General features: G+C 32.4%; 1 protein-coding gene across 8 annotated transcripts in view; it reads right to left on the reverse strand.

Moving 5' to 3' along the window:
- Nucleotides 1-20,462, reverse strand: part of RAPGEF2 (Rap guanine nucleotide exchange factor 2) — a 193,192-nt gene that overhangs the window by 79,143 nt on the left and 93,587 nt on the right. For 6 of the 8 annotated variants that reach the window (XM_037497597.1, XM_037497592.1, XM_037497595.1 and 3 more), the window contains exons 5-7: nucleotides 15,766-15,841; nucleotides 13,779-13,946; nucleotides 11,499-11,516 (exon numbers count right to left, since the gene is read on the reverse strand). In XM_037497597.1, coding sequence (XP_037353494.1) covers nucleotides 11,499-11,516; nucleotides 13,779-13,946; nucleotides 15,766-15,841 — 262 coding nt within the window. The remainder of the gene's footprint in view (nucleotides 1-11,498; nucleotides 11,517-13,778; nucleotides 13,947-15,765; nucleotides 15,842-20,462) is intronic. The other 2 variants (XM_037497596.1, XM_037497591.1) reach the window with 1 other exon arrangement.

Raw genomic sequence — 20,462 nt, forward strand, 5'->3', positions numbered from 1 at the left:
TATGTAAAGACAATCTCATAAATATCAGAGCTAAGTGTAATTAAAATCTTAAAGTAGTGTTGGCATGCCAGTGATTACAGAGAAACAAAATAAAATGTATTAAGTAGTTTGACTGGGAGAGTCTTAAAATTCCTTCGAATTCTTAAGGTTGTTTTATGTAACATAGCTGTTTCCAAACAGTCATTGTAGCAAAGTGGGGTAAGAGGGAAATATAATATAGAATGATTGAAAAAGAGACCACATGAATGGAAATGAACCTATCTCGAGATAGGATTTCCTGGTGGTAACTATTCTTTTATTCTTTTTATTTTCTGTGGCAGGGAGAGGGGAAATAATAAAATGCCCTCAGTTTTTAAAGGGTATGTGGCAATGAGACAATAGTTTGGAGTTTTTCCTTTTAATATCTTAAACTTGCAAATTAAGTTGACAAACTTAAAAAGTAAATGAAAGGTTATCTTAATGTTAGCAGTAATTAGAATTAAAAAATGTAAACTAGACAATCAATTTTATGTAAAGTTTTTTAACCCCTTGAATTATTTAATATGCTTTCAATATTCTTAAATCACACTAAAACACTTCCAATATCTTCTGGTGGAGAGACAAGCAAATCTATCAAGGTATGGGGAATTTTTTTTTAAAGACTTATTTCATTTATACAAGAAGGAGGGTACAGGCCAGATGTGTGGGAGGGTGAGAGGACTCACCAGAGACAGAACAGGGAACAGAACAGGCAGACGGACGAAATACACTGCTGAGGGGAGCAGCGGGAGAGACAGGAGAGGTCTGCTCGCCATGTGGGTTGCTCTGAGGCCGGTGGGAATCGAACCAGTACTGCAGAAGCTGCGGACAGCTTCACAGTGCTGTGCTCAACTGCCTGCGCCACCAGGGAGGCCCAGTATGGGGATTTTTGTTTGGTTTTGCTGTGTAATGTGTGCTTTACTAAGGAGTGCACAAAGTCCACATTCTGGTGAGCTGTAATTTATCAATTATTTGATATTTGAGAGTTTTCAGATTTTTATTATTACAAATTGTGAAACTCCTACACATTGTGTGTGCCCACTTTTTTAGCTTCCTTTTTCTCATTACATTATTTTTATTGAGGATGGTGTTTTTCATCTCTGAAAATAACTACTTTTAGAACTCTAAGATGCTTTGGTTCATTAAAATGGCATACCTACAAGGATCTTTCAGCAAGATTTGGCTTTTGTTATTTAGAATATTAGTGGGCCTTGTTTTTAAAATACTTTAATTACACAGTAATTTTTTGTTATGAACTGGTACTATTTGCCAGTGAAGACACATTTCTGTACTGCAATTAAACTAGAAAAGTGAAAAAGAAAAAATGCTATGCTTTACTGATGAGACACATGGTTCAAAAAGGGAAAAATACTTAATTACAACCAAAACAGACTGATGATCAACCAAAGCCTATCAGTGCTACAAATAACTCAGTAATTGTTCTTCACATTAGAAAGTCTATGCTCTAGGCTATTTCTTTGAAAGGTATGCAAATAGTAGGCATCTCAAATGGTTGAAGTGTTTGATATAGATCTCTTGATGAAATTTAAAGTTTAAATAACATAAACCAATAAAGATTAACAAAGTCAACTTCATTTTTAAAAATAGATGATTGTATCTAGTGAGGATGGAAAAGACCATCTGACTACATTTGACTCCATCTGATTGACCATGAACGTTGAACATGTTACTTAATTTAGGAGGCGATAGTGTGCTTATGTCCTAATGATGACAAACCCATCACCTAGCATTTGGAACTGCAGGGAGATTTAATACACAAAATATTCACAAACACCTCTCCATTAGGTGGACATCATAAGCATTCAAGAAGGATCAGTTATATCCTTTACAACATATTCTAGAAAGTCAGCTGTGCTCAAAGTTTGGAAACTCATTAATCCTTGGGTAATACAGAGTTTGAGCCAAAGATATTAACATGTAACAAGATACTGCTGAGTACCTACGATATGCTACACAAAAGGCATAGATAAAACAGCATGCAAGATAGTATCCGCTTTCAAAGGCTCTATAGATGCTTCAGGAATTTAAACAATTCTATTTTTAAAAATCTAATGTCTTCAAATACCAAAATGTTTAAGTTTTCATAAAGGCTCAAGACAGTCCCAAAAAATGACAATATTTATAAATGGAAGCATTAACCAATACACTCCACACCCAGGAATAGTACTGTGCCTGCTTCTATGTTGTAATTAAATAAATTCCAGACAGGAAATGCTTCCAAGTAAATTTGCCTGGAAAATAATTAAATATAGAAGATTGTCTCAATATAGAAAGTATTTCAGATGTCACAGAATTTTTTAAATGTTCTGTTGAAGAATTCAGCCTACAAATATGACCACATAAGCTCAAGATGACAACATTCAATCTTCCTTCTCATAAATAAATGAATCAATAAAGCTAAAACCACACATCTAATACCTCCCTCTCCTTCAAAGCTTTATAAAGGCAGAGCAGTTTTTCATATTCAGTTGCACTTTGAAATTTTCAATTACCATGTTGATATTTTAAAAGGATGATACTAGAAGATTTAATTATACATTAACAATTACAATTGTTACTCAAAATTGGCCAGACTTATCATTTTCATGGCAGATTACATCTCCTGGTTGTGCCATAAAGTAGCATTTCACAGCATTAACACAAAAATCTGTAATAAAACACTAACAGAATGAGGTATTCATTCATTCATCAACACATGACCCCCAAGACTAAGTGAGACAGAAAAAAGAAATCTTGGGTGAACATCAGAAATCATCTTGGTCAGTCCATACTGTAATAGACATAAGCAAAATGTATTATTTATCACGTGAAATGTATATTAAAATATTCACTAAGAGCAAATGCATGACACCTTTTTTCCTGATGGCCTGTATTATAAGGAATAAATGTTTTTCTAAGACTGTAAAGCAAAATAAGTATCTTTTAAACCAAAATTTAAAGTATGTCATTCAGTTCAGTGGACTTCTAAGATTATGAACAAAAATCAAAACTAAAAAGAAAATAATATTAAAACTGAACTATTAGATATCATGGCATATATAAAGCTAAAAATGCAGTATGGAAGAAAATGAGACAATTACTTAAGGGAGAAATTTCTCTAAGTAAGAAATGATCGTAGATTTATAATGACCACCAATCCCATCTAATATTCATGTGGACATTTAGCAATCACCAACAGAAACCCACCACTTCAAATTTTGGGAGCAGGACACTTCAATCCCTTTCCAAAGGCAGCTCAGATACTCTTCTCAAATGTTTTCCTTTAGTAGCTGATTAAAGCTGAATCACACTGAACCTCAGAGTACAACCAAGAGAAGTTACACTTTCTGATGACAAAGGCAACTAGCCATTAAAGTCTTACAAAATATAGAACAAGTGAATAGAAAAGATGGAAGCAGCATCCTTATTTTACACACACACACAGTTTTTTTTAAAAAAAAGAAAATGGATATTCAAAGTATAACAAAGAACAAAGAGAATTCTAGAAAAACAGTAAGGAGCTTTGTAAAGAAAGAAGCTTTAAACACATCTCTAGGTCATTTGTTTATTTTACACTTTCACACTAAAACAATTTGTAATAAACCAGAGTATTCCAACATTAACTATTAACTACCCACAGGATGTTGTTAAACCTACTCAGTGATTACTTTTTTTGAAGGTATTGAGGGAACCCTAAAACTAATCTTATTGGTATTGGTGTAAGACCAAACCCCCATTTTTAAAAGTCATCTAATACATATTTTCATATCAATTTTTTAAAAATACGTTGTAACTCTATATAACCAATCTTAATGAATAGTGCAGAGAGAACTGACAGAGAAGGGTAGCTCAAATATAAAATTTCTGAGGGGAAAATGCTGTAGACGAGAAATATTGATTAAATTTAAAAATCTATCTTTAAGATAAGGACAGCAATGACAAAATTTATTAGTGGCATCCATCCAATACAATTAATACATTTTAAAAATAAAATAATGTAATGTGAAGTTTTTTAACTCTTCTAATTTCATACAAAGGCAACTTAGGGTCTTTCCATGTTTTCTCATTCTCTATAAGGGAATTAGACAACAAGAAGGAAAAAGCAGCAAGTAGAAAAATCATACTGGAATTAAGGTGAGGATCAGTTTCACAGGTATGTGACTTACAATCACATAGGGCCTGGCCTCAGGGGCTTTTTCATGGCAAGCTACTTTTTTTCCTGAAAGAACAAATAATGGCTACACCATGGTTATTCAGACTTGGGTATCTGGCAGATATTTTCTTAAAAATGAGAAAACCTACCCTGTCACTCCTAGAAAAACAGCTGACTGAAAATTTGAACGTTCAAGTAAAAATTAGAATTTTGGAAAGTGTATATCCAATACCAATCACCTGACAGTTTCCCAATAAATATGGCTGCTTTAAATGAACAAAGTGTGGGTTTCTTTGGATAGTTTTTAACATACCAAAATTTAGAAAACTGCTTATGCTTAACTCAGACCAATGAATTATGATACAAAACCAAGTGTGCGTAAAAAAATTGATGCCATATGTAAATCAGACCAGTGGCTTTAATAAAAGACAACAAGAAAAGTTCATCAACATGGTTTTAGTCCTCTATGCAAATAAACCTTAAGAAAATATCACTTATCAAATTTTGATATAGCATATCATTAAAAATTTGTGACAATAGTTGTTAAATGCTCTTCCCTTCTCCAACTACCTGTTTCTGTGGGGCCAAGTTTTCTCCATAAACTTTTATGTTTCAACCACAAAAGCACATCGCAACAGATTAAATGAGGACATGGATATGAGAAACCAACTGTATTCCACTAGGCCAAATATTAAACAACTTTGCAAAAGTAACACCACTCTTGGCAGCTCTTTGTGCCTGCTTGTGTCTATGCAAGTGTCCTTTATTCATCAGTCCCTAATAAACCTGCTCTTAAAAAAAAAAAAAAGTAACACCACTCTTAATTTTTGTTTTTAAAAGTCATTTTTCCTCAAAAAAAGAACTTTTACTAAGGTCAATGGATTTTTTAATTTATTGCTATTTTCAAATTTCTCAGTTTTAATTTCTAATTTGTCAAATAATGATGTAGATAGCTCATAAAAACAAAAGTTTATTAGAGACCCCCAACAGTTTTAAGAGCATAAAACTTTAGGAGTCCTAAGATGAAAAAGCTTGACAACTACCTTCTAAGACATAAACTAGAAAATTACCAGCTTGTTAGCTCTTTAAAGAATCCAGTTACCAGGTATTCTTAGATGTCTTTAAAACAAAGCCTTATGTTTATGAAAAATACCCAATTCAGCTGAGCCCTCTAACAACCTAATTCACTTTCACAGTGGTTAACTGCTTATCCTCTTCCAGTATAACTCAAATTAGGACTATAAGTTCAGCAAAAGTTCATAGCAGGGGGAAATGAAAAGTCTGAAAATTATCCAGTGCTCATCACTAGTGGCCACTGTCAAGGACATCAATGTATCACCAGAACATCAGTGATGTCCAAGTGTTCTCTACAGACCAGTTGGTTGGGGAGATGCTTATTTCACATATTAATAAATAGCTAAATGCTCTTTTCTGAAAACTTTGCTGAGTACTTCAAAGTTACTGATGATTCAAATAGCATTCTAAGGTTCAGTTTTAACACTTGAAGAAATGGATAGACAGCTAAGTGTGATAATAATTAGTAAAAGGGAACTATTACAATTATTTTGAGACGTAAGCTTTATTTTCTAATACTCCCAAGTGCCTTCTGGATAATTCATGAAAAACACAAAAGACCAATTATCATCGCTATCTTCATACATATCTGAGTAAAAAGATAACCTGAATTTTTTTTCAATCTCAAATCTTTCCTCCTGCATCATTCCATCCTTTATCTAAACAATAATTCATATTTCAGATTTGGTTCATGCTGTTGCTACGTCATTTCTCCTTTAGGCTAGCAAAGTCAAACTCAGCATCATACCCAACTACTACCTATGTCATACTTAGGAGAATCACAGAGGGTGCTGGGTACATCTGTGACTAGATATGTTCAAGTTAGTTATAAGTTTACTATTGATGGTCTTAACAAAACTAAATTGTACATTTAAAAGTAGTTAGGATGGTAAATTTAATGTTATGTACTTTTTACCAAAAAAAAAACTCCACTGAATTAAACATTTAAATAGGCAAATTGTACAGTATATGAATTTATAACAATAAAATTAATAACAAGATGCCAATGTTCATAACATGTATTTTTTAAGTAGATGTTTGCTCCTGACCATTTAAAAAAAAGAAATAAAAATAAGGATTACTACTGAATTATGGATAATGGTTACCTTTTAGAGTGAACAAAAGGGAAAATATATACATAAATATGTATAGCACACGGTGGGCCTTTAAAAATTACTTTAATATATAAAGTATTTTCTTTCACAAGTATTTTAAATTAACTTTAACATTTAAACATACATTGCATAAATTGCCAGAGTCCTTTTCAAGAACCAACAATACCGTGTAACTAATAGTAAAGCATTTCAAGTAATGTGTTTAACACTGGGTTCAAAATCAAAAGCATTTCTAATCATCCAATATTTCCAATATTGGACAACTTACAACTGATAATTATAAAAGATCAATTTAGCACTGTTAGGAAATACATCTGAATATTAAAGTATGTGTCTGCAACGAGACATTTTTTCTTTTCAAATCAGCATGCAGCACTGCCAATTCTCATGACAAAAAAAAAAAAACAGCAAAGAAAGAAAACAGTCGAAGATGAAAAGGATCTTTGCTGCTGAGACTAAAAGCTAAATTTTAGCCAAGTATATTTAAAACATGTACAGGCACAAAGAACCACCAGTGTTCACAATTAGAGGCAGGACAAAGTGGCAGTGATCTTTTTGACAAATAAATGGCTTGAAATATTGCATGACTTGCTACACAACACCCTTATTACTTTCAATTTCCAAGTGCAACCAAAAGATGGGTCCAATTATGACATCAATACAAGCTTTCTTTCAAAATGGAATGAAAGAACAGTAAATCCCAGTGGACACGGGAGTTCGGCAGCAGAGATGATGTAATATATAAAAATAGACATCCTCTAACAGAAGCTGAAACTTGGGTAAACAGCACACTGCATGCTATTCTCAACTGCCTTGCATGAATTTGCAATGCATGCTGTTAATAGCACAAGAGAAATCATTTTATGTTTTCAACTATTTCCTGATTTGCATTTCAATTTCTATACATACTCTATAGTATAATTTCCTAATCTGTATAAATTAAATCAACATAAATATCTGATTATAACTTCAAGAAAGAGAAATAAGCCCCCTAAAGCAAGGTGACTGAGACCACTGCAGCAGTTTTAACAAGCTGCATGTTGCCAGAAATTGTTGCACATATGGCATAGTATTGTTACAGCTACCTATTGTTCAAAGACCTTTCCACAGGGGGCTTTATGCAGGATTTTAAAATGCAACACGATCTAGGGGAAAATGAATGAGTAAACCTGCTGATAATGAGCGTGAGAGGCAAAGAATACTTCTGACACTTCTCTGGTGGAAATAAAAAATACCAGGTATACGAACAACAATAATAACTAGCAAAATCAGGGGGCATATGTATATATATCAGTCCTCTACCACTCTCACCATATACCCCATTTTCCATTCTTTATTCCCCAATTCACTTTTCACAGTTCTGTTGGGCTTTCCTGGATTAAGAGTATTTTTCTCTGAGTGAAGACATTAAGGTCATTCAAAAAGCCACACCTGATTCCTCAAGAAGCCCTGTCTGTGTGCCTCCTACTTCCTGGAATTCCCTCTATGGTAGTTGCCATTTGTCTATCTGTATTCCCTGTGAGGCTATATGGTCAACTATGGCAAGATTCTTTTTGTCCTGCAGGCCTTTCTAGTCCTAGAGTCTGAAACAGATCTGAAATAAGGTGGGCATCAATAAGTATTTGTTAATAAAAGCATGTAAACCTTCTACTCTAAGATACCATAGAACACACAAATTTTCTGAAACTCCATCCTATTATAATTCACAGAGACAGTGACAACAATGTTGAAGACAAAAGCCTTCAGTTCAATTAGGCAAGCGTTTAATGAATTTAAAGAATGAAAACAATGAAACAACTAAGAAATTTCTCCTATATTTGAACAATTTCTATATATGCATATAAACAGATTTTTAAATATCATATGAATAAATTGTAGTCGGATGGAACATCATATGAGCTGACTGTTACAAGAACTTAATATTCTAGGAAATTTAATAAATATATAAGTCATTGATACAATACTCATTCTGTTACTGCTAAGTACCAAATATTGGGTAAAACGAAGACCTCAGTAATATAAGTGGCAAAGTCATGTCATGAGAGAAAATATTGCCTATTTCTAATTCAAGAATAAAAAGCTCAAGTCAAAAAATTCAATGTTAAATTAATGCGCATAATCACATAAGTACTAGGTTTTTTCATCTCTTTCATTATCTAAACAATTTTTAACCAAACCTACCAAGAAATCAACTCTAGATGAAATCAATTTAATCTATTCTACCGCTGAAATAAAAAAAAAAAACTTCAGAGATTTACTAAGATATAACCTAGGGATGGTTATATAGCAATCATGTGAAACAGGGCTTATATTATTATAAAGAATAACCTTATAAAAATGTGGCTCATTTTCATAAGTCTCACATATGAATCAATCTTATTAAACTGGTGACACATTTTATGGGTATTGTATTATCACTGGCTATAATAAAAATTATTCCCATAACATTGTATTATTATATTCCATTTGATTTAGATTGCATTAATTTTATGCAGCTTTTTATTTTCTATTCCTGTATTAGAGTCCAAACTACTGAAAAATTTAATATATAATTACTAACTGAATTCTGAAATATAGTAAAAAACTACTAATACAGTGTGTGGTGGTTATCTTTTTACAGGACTAATGGTTTTCTTTTCTTTTTTTTTTAAAGATTTATTTATTTATACAAGAACTGGGGTACAGGTCAGAGGTGCAGGAGAGTGAGAGAATTTACCAGAGACAGAGTGGAGAGCAGAACAGGCAGAAGGGCCAAAATACACTGCTGAGGGGAGCAACGGGCGAGAGAGAAGAGGTCTGCCGCACCATGTGGGAATTTCCCTGGCTGGCCAGGAATCGAACCCGTGCTATAGAGGCTGCAGACAGCTTCACAGTGCGGCGCTCAACCCACTGTGCCACCGGGGAGGCCTGGACTAATGGTTTTCATTCAATTTTTCATTCAAAAATTTGCACTGATTGAAACCTTATGAAATATGTTGTACGTGGCTCAAATCCTAGTATCTCAAATTTCTATAAAGTATAGTCATATTTTTTGAGTAAATAGGAGTAAAAGTAGAAAGTCAATCTGAACTCAAAAGTGTGGAAAGCATTTTAATTATGCAACCAGCCTAGGAAGTCTGGAAATTCTGAAATATCAGTTAATACACACAACCTCCATATTTGAGATAGAACAAGTTTTCTTCAATCTTATTCTAATATCTCTTATACTTTTGTATTTGCTCTTTCCAAACAAGGGAGAGGGCAGAGCAGTGTGGTTGCTTCTTTGTTTTTTTCATTAAAACAGAAGGAGGAATAAAAGATGACATAACAGGTATGTATCAGTATCCCCCAGTAACTGGTAAAAAAAAAAAAGTTAACAACTTCCTTCCTCAAAGCCCTAAAGTCCCATTACTTCTTGCCATTTTAATTACGCAACTCAGATTTCCATATCCACACAAAATCCTAGAATTATACATAGATGCAGAGAAGACCTGTGATGACAGCAACATTTTTAAAAACTATTCCCATTCCCCAGCCCCCTTCCCAATTCTAACCCTGGAAACAACCCGTCCAAACTCCCAAGTCCCGGCTCAGAGACTAACCCCAAATCTTCTCATTTTGGCTAGAAACCTTATCTTCTCCCTGCCTTGATGATCTTTACCCACTCTATGACTGAAAACTAATGTTGCATTCTATTTTCTCGCAATTTTAAATACAGACTTAACCTCAATTCATCAAAATGTAAGAAAATGCTAATGAAAATCATCTCCAATCTTCCTTTCTCACTGCATTTTAAGATATTATTCTCTTTTCAAACCTCACATACTTGCCTTGAAAAAAAGTCCTGAAAACAGTCTACATGGACTATAAGTATTCATGTTTCTGAAGAAATTTTAATGTTTTAAACTATTGCAACACATCTAATTTTAAAAAGTGTACATAAGGTATCCATCATAACTCCGCGCACATTTTAACTTCAATTCCGAGTTCTAAGTAGGAATTAGACTGGTAATTTTTCATGTAAGAGGATTAATTATATTTTGATGTATCTTTTAAAATATTAAGTTTATTTTTTAAAAGTACACTTTTACCAGATTGAAGTTCAAAACTCTGGTGCAATTATAAAATTTATACAATTTTATCAAATGTAAACACTATCAAAAACTTTTAATTTACTACATTATTTTAAATTTAGCAGTGCTTCTTAAAAACCAACATAGCTATCATGCCATCTACGGCATTTTATTATCTAAAATTACTATTTCATTTTAATATGAAAAATTACATATACACAAATATTTCATGCTTGTAAGCAAGGTTACTATAATAGGCAAAGATACTTATATTGATGATAGATATCTAATGTGAATTAAACTATTCATGATCTTGTACAACAAGAAAACAGTCATCAAATCTTATAGTTACTTGGCCAATTCTTTTCCAGAGGTAAATCAGTTTATCTTCATTGACTCCAAATTCCCTGATAACCAAATATGACCCACAATTTCCATAATACTTTTCTTAAAAAATCATAAATTAGTCATTTTGAGCATGAAAGAAATGAACAGAGTTATGATGGGCCTCTTGATTAAACTACAGAATGAAATACAAGCATGAAATCTCATTTAATAAGGAAATGCGTTTAATCTCGCAAATAAGGAAATGTAAGCAATATAATTTTTTTACTTATTTTTGACCAAGTTTTTATTTCACCAGTGATCTCTTAAAATGCTATCACAAAGGGATTCCTAAAACTAAAAGCCTATAGCATTTGAAATATAAATTTCCAATGAATTTCTAAGAGTTGTTAAATAAAAGGCAATTAAAATTCCATTATGTCTGTATGTCTTCATTTATTTGCAAAGCAGATTAGTCAAGCCTGGCGCTCTACCCCTTCTTAAAAATAAGCTGACTGCATTTTTTTCTTTCTGTAAAGAAGGTGGCATTTTATCCCTAGGTCTGCACAAATGAGGTAGCTTGTGTCATCACCTAAACTACTGATAGTTTTAAAGTTTTAAGAGATTTTACTAAATCAGGACAAAACACAAAAGAACAAGACCAAGCAAAACATATCAATATTATAAAATCATTAGTTACAAAGCAACTTCACAAATAAACATAGGTTAGTATTAGGAAATCACACACGCAAATTACAATACCTGAGTTTTAGTGCATTCCTTTGAGCCAAAATGAAATGAGTGCCATAAAGGAGGAAAGGAAAAGATGAACATTATCAGACATGCTATAGTACATCTGCCAAAATGAAGATAATGTTAAAATTAGGTTAAGAATGACCATATAAGTATTGGATATGTGTATACTGTTCCTTATGGTTTTTAGCCATGCACTTGAAATGCACTTGCAATCATTTAAAATAACCTGTACAATATGATCATGCAATTCTTTCAAATAAACTTTTCATACTCACTCCACCCGACTTCTCTTTCAAAGAAAAAGATGTCTGATTTTGGACTAATTTTCATTTTTTTTATATTGTGGTGCCATTAAATACAAATCAAAATATTGTTTTCCAAGATTAAAGTAATGTATTTGGGCAAAATATTACATTAAAAAATTAAAGCACAATTTGCACAAAAATCAGAATATGATATTTTCAGTTATGACCATGTTGCCAATCTGAACTCATTTAGTAAAATTAATACCATGTCATATATTAGTAAAGTAGCACGTAATTCATTAGTGATTAAGTTAAATGTTTTATCCTATTATGGAATTCGTCCTAATAAAGGCACCTGTTGACCAGGTAAAGCGTTTTTTAAAATCTAAAAAAACAAAAAGTATGTTGTAATTATAATAAACTAGTTAAAAATCAGTTAAAAGAAGGGGGAGACATCTAGGGAGGGAGTGAAGTGTTCCAATAAAAGGGGAAAGTTGAGGTGGTAGGAGAGAAAAATAATTATAAAATGCTCTCTCCTCCCAAACTAAGTATAACAAGTATGACTATAAAAATTAAATCAATCAGCTTTAACACTAAATTTTAATGGACCCATACTCTCATTCACAACCTTAGTATGAGAATCTGATTTGGAGAAAAAATTCAAAGCAGAGAGAGTATTAATAATAGAATTAGTCTAAAATATTATAGCCTATACAGGCCTAATATGAACAACTATTTTAATTCATATTTCCTTCTTCCATGATCAACACTAAAAATACTACCTTCTTCTATAGCCAATGGTAACAAAAAACCCTTTATCATTTTTTTAAAAAATTAAATCCCTCCAGACAAAGCTGTCTTTATGATAAGCAACAAGCAACCCTTTCCAAATGAGCTCAATGAAATGATTCAACTATAAAATTCATGTTAAATTAAAATAGTGCATGGGTAGTGAGGAGAGTAGGCAAATGGCTGGTGGTGAAACTGCTTAAATATTTAAATACAAAGTACTCTCAGAAATAAAATATATGAAGTGAGGGTATAAATTAAAGCACTTAAAAGTTACTCAACATTCAGTATGTAGTAAGCTTAAGTCTATATACATTTCCCATGCATCTTGTATTTACATATATTAGCAAAAAGAAAGGAGAGGTAAGGCAAACAAAAAAGGTTTAACAGTGTTAAGTATCTTTTTTTTGTATTTTTACTTAAAATTTCAATATATTAGCAACCACTCATTTAGTGGTATTATATGAATAGCTAAACCATCTCTGGTCTCATGATGACCTATAACATATCTAAGAATTCAAGCCACTTTCTTGTTGAAAACAGAAATCCTCAAATATATTTGCAAGTATTCTGGAATGACCACTAAGGAATGTATGGGTAGTGCAAGTTAAACATAAAGAAAGGAATAAGGAAAGACTCTAAAACTGACTCTACTGGAGTCTTGTACAAATCACTCATTATCTGTGCCTTAGTTTTCTCAAACATCAACAATAGTTCTATTTTATACTTACGAAATAAATGACAATCACGTGTTACACATTTAAGAGGACCTTTGACTATATTAGAAATACTTTAGACCATTTTCCCATATTTAGGGTTTTTAAAAGTCTTTCAAATTATGCTTATCTTATTTCATCATAATTAAACTAAAAAATTCTGAGATAATATGCTCACAATGGTATGAAAAACTATGAAAACACGTAAGTTTACAAATCTATTTCTTGAATGAAAATGAGAATACCAGTCACCTAGGTGAGGGACAGAGGCTAAAATTTTAGATTAATGTTAAGAACTTAAAACATCCCATCTACAACTGTATATAAAGCTAAACCTCATAAAATATTTTACAAAATAATGTTACACAAAGGATTTTAGTATCTCATTTCAGTGCTCTTTATGACTGTATTATGTGCATTTCCAGCAAAACCTACACTTTGGATAAAAAGTTTATCAAAGAAAGAAAGAAACAGAAGTCACAAAATCCCACCAAAAAGCAGAAGATAAATACAAATATTATCCCTTTAAAACTTACCGTGTGATAGCCTCTCGGCAAAGGTGGTTTGCCCACAGGATATGGATCCACAGTGTCAATAATTGTTTGCCTTTCACCTTTCTGGTTAATTTTTCTAAACCTCCTTCGAGACTGTCGATGAGAAGCTTGACGCTGAAAATATTCTTCATTTTCATCCATATAGTCCACCTGGGGAAAAAAAGACACCAAAAGTTCTTTTCTTCCAAGTCAACATTTTATATTGATTAAATAGAGAATAAAACTTACAGATAGTTCACATTCTTTCATTTTGCAAAGATATTATCTAGACAGACTGAAAGGCTCCTTTAATCTCTCTGGAACTAACTTGTTTTGAGCAACTTTTCTTTTATGAAGAGGCATTTTCAGTTCCACTTAGGACAATATGGGTAACTTTTGAATTTCCTGCAGTTTCAAAGGGAAGGATATTCTCAGTAGTCTTTGTACTGACTGACTTATTAGTGAAAGATCTCACAGGATACATTATCACACATTAGGAAAGCAAATGCCCCATTGTCTTAACTAAAGCACAAAAATTACTGATGTATATGAGTAAATCTGTAAAAACCCCTAAATCCCAAGCAACTCAAAGAGGACTTTAGCAGAATAGTGGCTTTGGATTAGATAAGGGTTTCTCTTCCTACTTTCTTTCTATAGATTCAGTTTCTTTTTTATAAATAGTATTGTTTCAAAAAAAAAAAAAAAGAATTCCTCATTTTAGACATTTAGAAACCTAATGAATGGTCCCACAGAGAAAAGTTACATTAAGTTAATTTTCATCCTACTTAGATAGTGAAATGCAATTGCTCACAATAGAGGTACATTTAGATTCTAAGACAATTCACACTGGCAAAACAAGTGGTCTGTATTATAGATGGGGCAAATACGAAATTCTCAAACAATTTTTGAAGATCAAAAATCCTTCAGAGAAATTAAGAAGTAACAATAACAGGCCAGAGTTCTAGGAAATATCTAAAATGCTTTTCAAGAGCTGTTGTTGCAAAGTGCCAAGTGTTTGCCTACATTTTTCTCACACTAAATCTTTACTCACACCATGCCACTTTTTGTTTAGGGGTAAATTCTGTGAAATTTTACCAAAGTTTTCACTAGCTTTGACAAGGAAGTTCCCATTTGGCGGAATTCCTCTCCTACGTCATAGGGGGAAATCCCTCAGTCTTTTCTGAAAATGGACTTACGGTCAACTACCAAATATTTTATTAAATGTGAATATATAATCTATATCATCTATATTAGGTCATTTATTTACAAGGCTTTCCCTTCCAGATAGGAAGCTCAGTGAGGAATAAGATGAACATCAATTATCAACTGTCTACATTGGGAACTTTCTCCAAATTTTTTGGTGTTGCTGATTTTTAAAAGAATACATATTATCCTATCTTAAAAACACGCTTATATAGTAAGGAAAATGTGAAAATGTGATGGCTTTCTTGAAAGCATTAATAAAAATAATTTTATTGCCAATATCTATTTTAGCATGTCTTATGTATGTCTTACCTCAATGTATTTTTTAATTCACATAATTCATTTAAATGAGAGAGAAAGCTCTCATAGCATGTTTAACTAGCATAGTATACTTTTCAATTTTCTTTCAATTAGTTGAAGGAATTGAAGTGATTTCCTCTTGTTCACTGTTGCTTGAACACATATTACTGAGTATTCACATTCATTCTAATCTATGTCTGGAATGCTAAAATCTTTCATATCAAAGAGTCTCCCCAAATTTTAATTAAATATCACAAACTGACTTACAAATGTTGAATATTATATATTTAAGTACATGCCACTTTCAAACTTTCCATCTTTTTCATTTAATTGAACTCTATAATTACATTATAACTATGAATTTGACTTTATAATAAAGTTATGAAATAAACATCTCAAATTATAAAATATATAAAGGTGGTTTGTGAAAGTGCATTTATTTATTAGTGTTTTTTAGGGGAAGAAGTAACTTCAGAAGTTGTCTTACCACAATCATTTCAGAAGGCTCTAAAACAATGCATTCACAGCCACGCCTAAAGCTTCCTGCAGAGCGCTTGCCAAAACTAGAAAATGAAAAGAAATGTGAATTGTGAATTTAAGCCAACTTCCAGATAAATGAAAATGAAAAAACAAAACAATTACAAAAAGTACACATTAATGAAAGAGAAACTGTCTTTCATCATTTACAGACTGACAGGAAACTTCAAAAGCTTAAGTTTCAGATTTTTTTTCCTCAAAAATTCCAATAAAATGTTTTCAAATAATGTAAGAAACATACCCCAATAGTAAACCATATAAATCTATGATACAACATTGCCCTACAGGTTTCCAAGGGGGAAAACAAAGAACTGAAAAGTTTCCAGAAAAAAATTAAGGGACTCCAAAGGACTTTCTGTAAAACCAGGAGCACCTATCAAAAGAACATTTCATTCAAATGAAAGGAAAAATAGACAAATTGAACTTCATCAAATTAAAAAAAAAGGTCTGTGCATCAAAGGGCATTATTAAGAAACTGAAAAGGTCACCCTCAGAATGGGAGAAAATATTTGCAAATCACATTATCTGGGAAGTGTTCAATATTCAGAATAAACAACTTCTACCACTAAATAACAACAAAAAACCAATCCAATTAGAAATTGAACAAGCTATAGGATCTTTCGCAAAAGATGATAAACAAATGGCTAATACATGAAAAATTATTCAATCTCTTTAGTCATTAGGGAAAAGCAAATCAAACTTACAATAAGATAACATCTCACACCTGAAACTACATGCAAATGAGATAGTAGCATGGCTGTAATTAAAAAACAAAAGACATCAAGTGTTGAGGCAGATATAGAGAATTCTGAACACTTATACTTTGCTGGTGGGAATACGAAAGTGCAGTCACTGGGGAAAAGTTTGGTGCTTCATCAAAAATTTAAACACAGAATTGCCATATGGCCCAGAAATTCCATTGCTAGATAAATACCCAAAAGTAATGAAAACCAAATATTTATACAGCAATGTTTCCTGCAACATTATTCACAACAGCTAAAAGCAGCAAATAATGCATGAGTCCATCAAGAGAGAGTGTGTAAAGAAAATGTGATAGAGGATATGACTAGGCAAAAAAAAAAAAAAAAAAGAAAAAAAAGAAAATGTGATAGATACATATGATGGAGTATTATGCAGCCATTAAAAGGACTGGAGTTCTGATACATACTACAACATGCTTAAGTCTTGCGAGCACTATACACTAAGTGCAGTAAGTCAGTTGCAGAAGGACAAATACTGTATGATTCCACTTATGAAATATTTAGAACAGGCAACTTCACAAAGACAGAAAATAGATTAGAGATTACCAAGGGTTAACAGTCACAAAGTTTTTATTTGGAGTTATAGAACTTAAGTTTTGGGAACAAGTAGTGGAAATGGTTGTACAATCATCACTAATGTACTTAATTACTTGAATCATACACTTAAAGATTAAAATGACCTATTTTATGATACACATATGTACACATATATAGCTACATGTACTACTTACATATATAGTCATATATACTGTTTTGACCACATTTTTTAATACAGTTTAAAAAAACAGACTTATAAGAGAAACTTATCAAGGGTACTGTTTTAGTGCCTTTGGAATTATTGGCAAAATATAGGGCCTTGAATAAGAAAAAGTGGAACTCTAAGTTGACCAAACTGCCAACCTTATGCACATAGAAAGAGTTAAGCTTGCTGACTGAACTGTAACATTGGTAAACCTGGAATCAATCTCTTTGCTACATTAATTTAGCAATGAAGTGATACAAATTGTGGAAAGAAGAGAAATAGGAAGAGATGGGAAAAGGTAAATATTACTGAAATAAGTTAAATCGGAGTTCTGAAGAGTCAATAATATGTACATTTTCAATCACCCAGCACTTAATTCCATTTTCATGAAAGAGAGGGGTCTTCCCCACTCCATGCCCACAAATATATGAAGGAGGAAAGAAGGAGGCAAGGAAAGAAAGAAGTGCAGAGGATTTTGCTTTCTATTCACCTTCCAACTACTCACTGGATACATAAAATAGAATCAATATAAACTCACAATCAATACAGAATTTACAAGAAACTCACTAAATATAGGCCCTATTCTTAAGTAGTTTATATTCCATGCAACATGAGTACACACAAAAAGATGTGATTAACAGGAAAATTGTATCAGGAGTTTAATAAAAAGAATGTCCTGTTTGTCTCCTAAAATTGCATCTCAAACCTAATGAATTTATATAATTTCAAAGTTGAGAAAAAACTTAGAACATTACATTGTACCGAGTCTCAGAATTTTTTCTTCAGCTTTATAATTGAAAATATGCCATAATTCAATGTGCTACAATCAAAGGTTCTAAAACATTTAGTTTAGAAAAAGATCCCCAGATGATATATATGACCTATGCCATCCTATTCTCCCCATGAGAACTGCCCCATAGTTCAATTCTCAGTTCACAAGTAGAGAAACTAAGGCAGTTTATCTAAGGATAGCTGTTAAATGAGATGCCCAAAATCATATCAGACGCTGTGATGTAGGATCCTATTATACCACACTGTTCTTACCCTTTCTCTTGCTTTGTTCTATAGCCCTTTTTCATCTATGGAAACATAAATTCTAGTCTTTGGTAGCTTGACACTTATGAGGACTTTTCCCAGACCTCCTCTGAACACTGCAGTAGCACATCGTATTTGCCCACAAAGCACTTACCCAATGACAAGTGGAGAACAGAGTTTCATTGAAGGGTGGATTCTCAGAGGTTGGCTAAGCTTACTCACTAGCTCAATCAATGGAAAAAAGACAAGTCATCTTTCATAATTCAGAAGGTAATTCAAGTTTGACAAAATTGCAAATGAGCATCAAGAAGTTGAGGGGTACCCTGGAATAGTTAAAGATTTGAATGTCAAATGTATAAAATCTAAGCCTCCTGACAATGCTGCCAGAACTTTAACTAGTAGAATATCTACATCTTTGAAATGACACTCATCACACCACACACTGAGACAAAGATATTCCTAAAGGCAAAAAAACCCTCAATTTTTAGGAACATAGCTTATTTAAATTTGAATCAAAATAATATTTAAAATTCTTTATATACTTTCAATCTATGTATAAGAAACAAATATGAATACGTATATATGAGTAACTGGCTTAAAAAGCAAGAAAGCTAATAATAACAGTCATCAATGTGACTTGACGTAACTATGTAAAACCTATTTGCCCTTTCCAAACTAGATACCAGCCTTTCACAAGAGGCCATAAAATCAGAGAGGAAGAGATAGGGAGAGACAGAGGTCTGGTATATGGTTTTACGAATGCTAATAGTCATCTGGTTCTACACAGTATGAAAATTTAATTACTATACTCCATTTTAAACCCTTCTAAATTGTTCTGTATAAATACATGCTACAGCTGGGTTTCTAACTATTCAACCTCAGTGTAATTTCAGCAAGTCCTTATAATCTTACATTACACAACCAAAGATGACAACTAATAGCGATCCAAGTATATTTGGGGTTAATCCATTTGTTCTCTGCAATATTAAAAAAAATTAAACTCACAGCAAATGATTAATGAAAAGACCATTTGCAGTGTAACAAATAGATTATTCCTAAACACTCATTTTCTGTCAAATACAACTTATTTAGGAATGGTTGCTTCAAAGACAACGTAATAATCCAGATTTTTCACTCCCTTTGTTTTTGCTAAACGTTTTGTAGAGAACACATTAAATATTAATTACAAATTGCTCCTAAAATTGAAACAAGTTTTATAATTTCACAGGTGCAAAATGGAATGATTTTGTAATACCAGAAATAGGCCAATCAAAAAAAAAATAATGAAAATAACTAGTCTAATACAAAACAGGAAAAATCTAACTAGCTTCATAAACCTTCTTTCAAGTTCAAGACTCATAAAAGGCACAAGTGTTGAGAATATAAATTCAATCTTACCTAGTTTTCACAAACACCCACTGGAAATGATAGACCAGACAGCGTGGCAGCTTTTACTCTGGTAAATCCATCCTGTCCTAAGTTTCTGCAGCCACATTTTCTTCACCAAAGATGAGTTAAGAGCACTTTCTATAAGTGTGAGTTTCCACGAAAGGCAGTTGCTGAGCACAGAAGCCTCTTCTGTCAGTGTCCCTAAACGTGCCCTTTGTATGGGCCTCCACATTCTTGATGTACGTCAGAACTGCCCAGTGGAATGCAAGTCCTCAATAGAGGAATGTAAACTTATTCTTGTCAGTCTGTACCCAGCAAGGGAATACACAGCAAGCAAGCGGGTTATACTAAAGGGCGCTCCTTACTTACAAAAATGATTAAAAATGCAATACTCCAAGATCAAGTTTTCATACCTTCATTTTTAGAAAATGATAAAGTTACTAAATTTTACTCTTCTTAAAACTAATGACTGGCTGAAGCTCTTAAGCTTATACTCATTTATCTTCGGACTTACAAAAAAAATATCCACATGACAGTATCTCTGGATAGCAGAATAGTAATGAACTTTAAGAAAAAAATCTAACAAGTAACTGCAGATATCATTAATTCTGTCCTTAAAAATCAGTAGAATATATGTGAATAAATTTTTGAAAGTCCACAAGCATAAAATGGGTTGACAGACTTAACAAAAAGATTTAATCTTTTTTAAGATTTTGGTCT

Source organism: Talpa occidentalis, unplaced genomic scaffold (genome assembly GCF_014898055.3).
Source record: "Talpa occidentalis isolate TD23 unplaced genomic scaffold, MPIMG_talOcc4v2.1 talOcc4.8, whole genome shotgun sequence".
Lineage (NCBI taxonomy): Eukaryota > Metazoa > Chordata > Mammalia > Eulipotyphla > Talpidae > Talpa > Talpa occidentalis.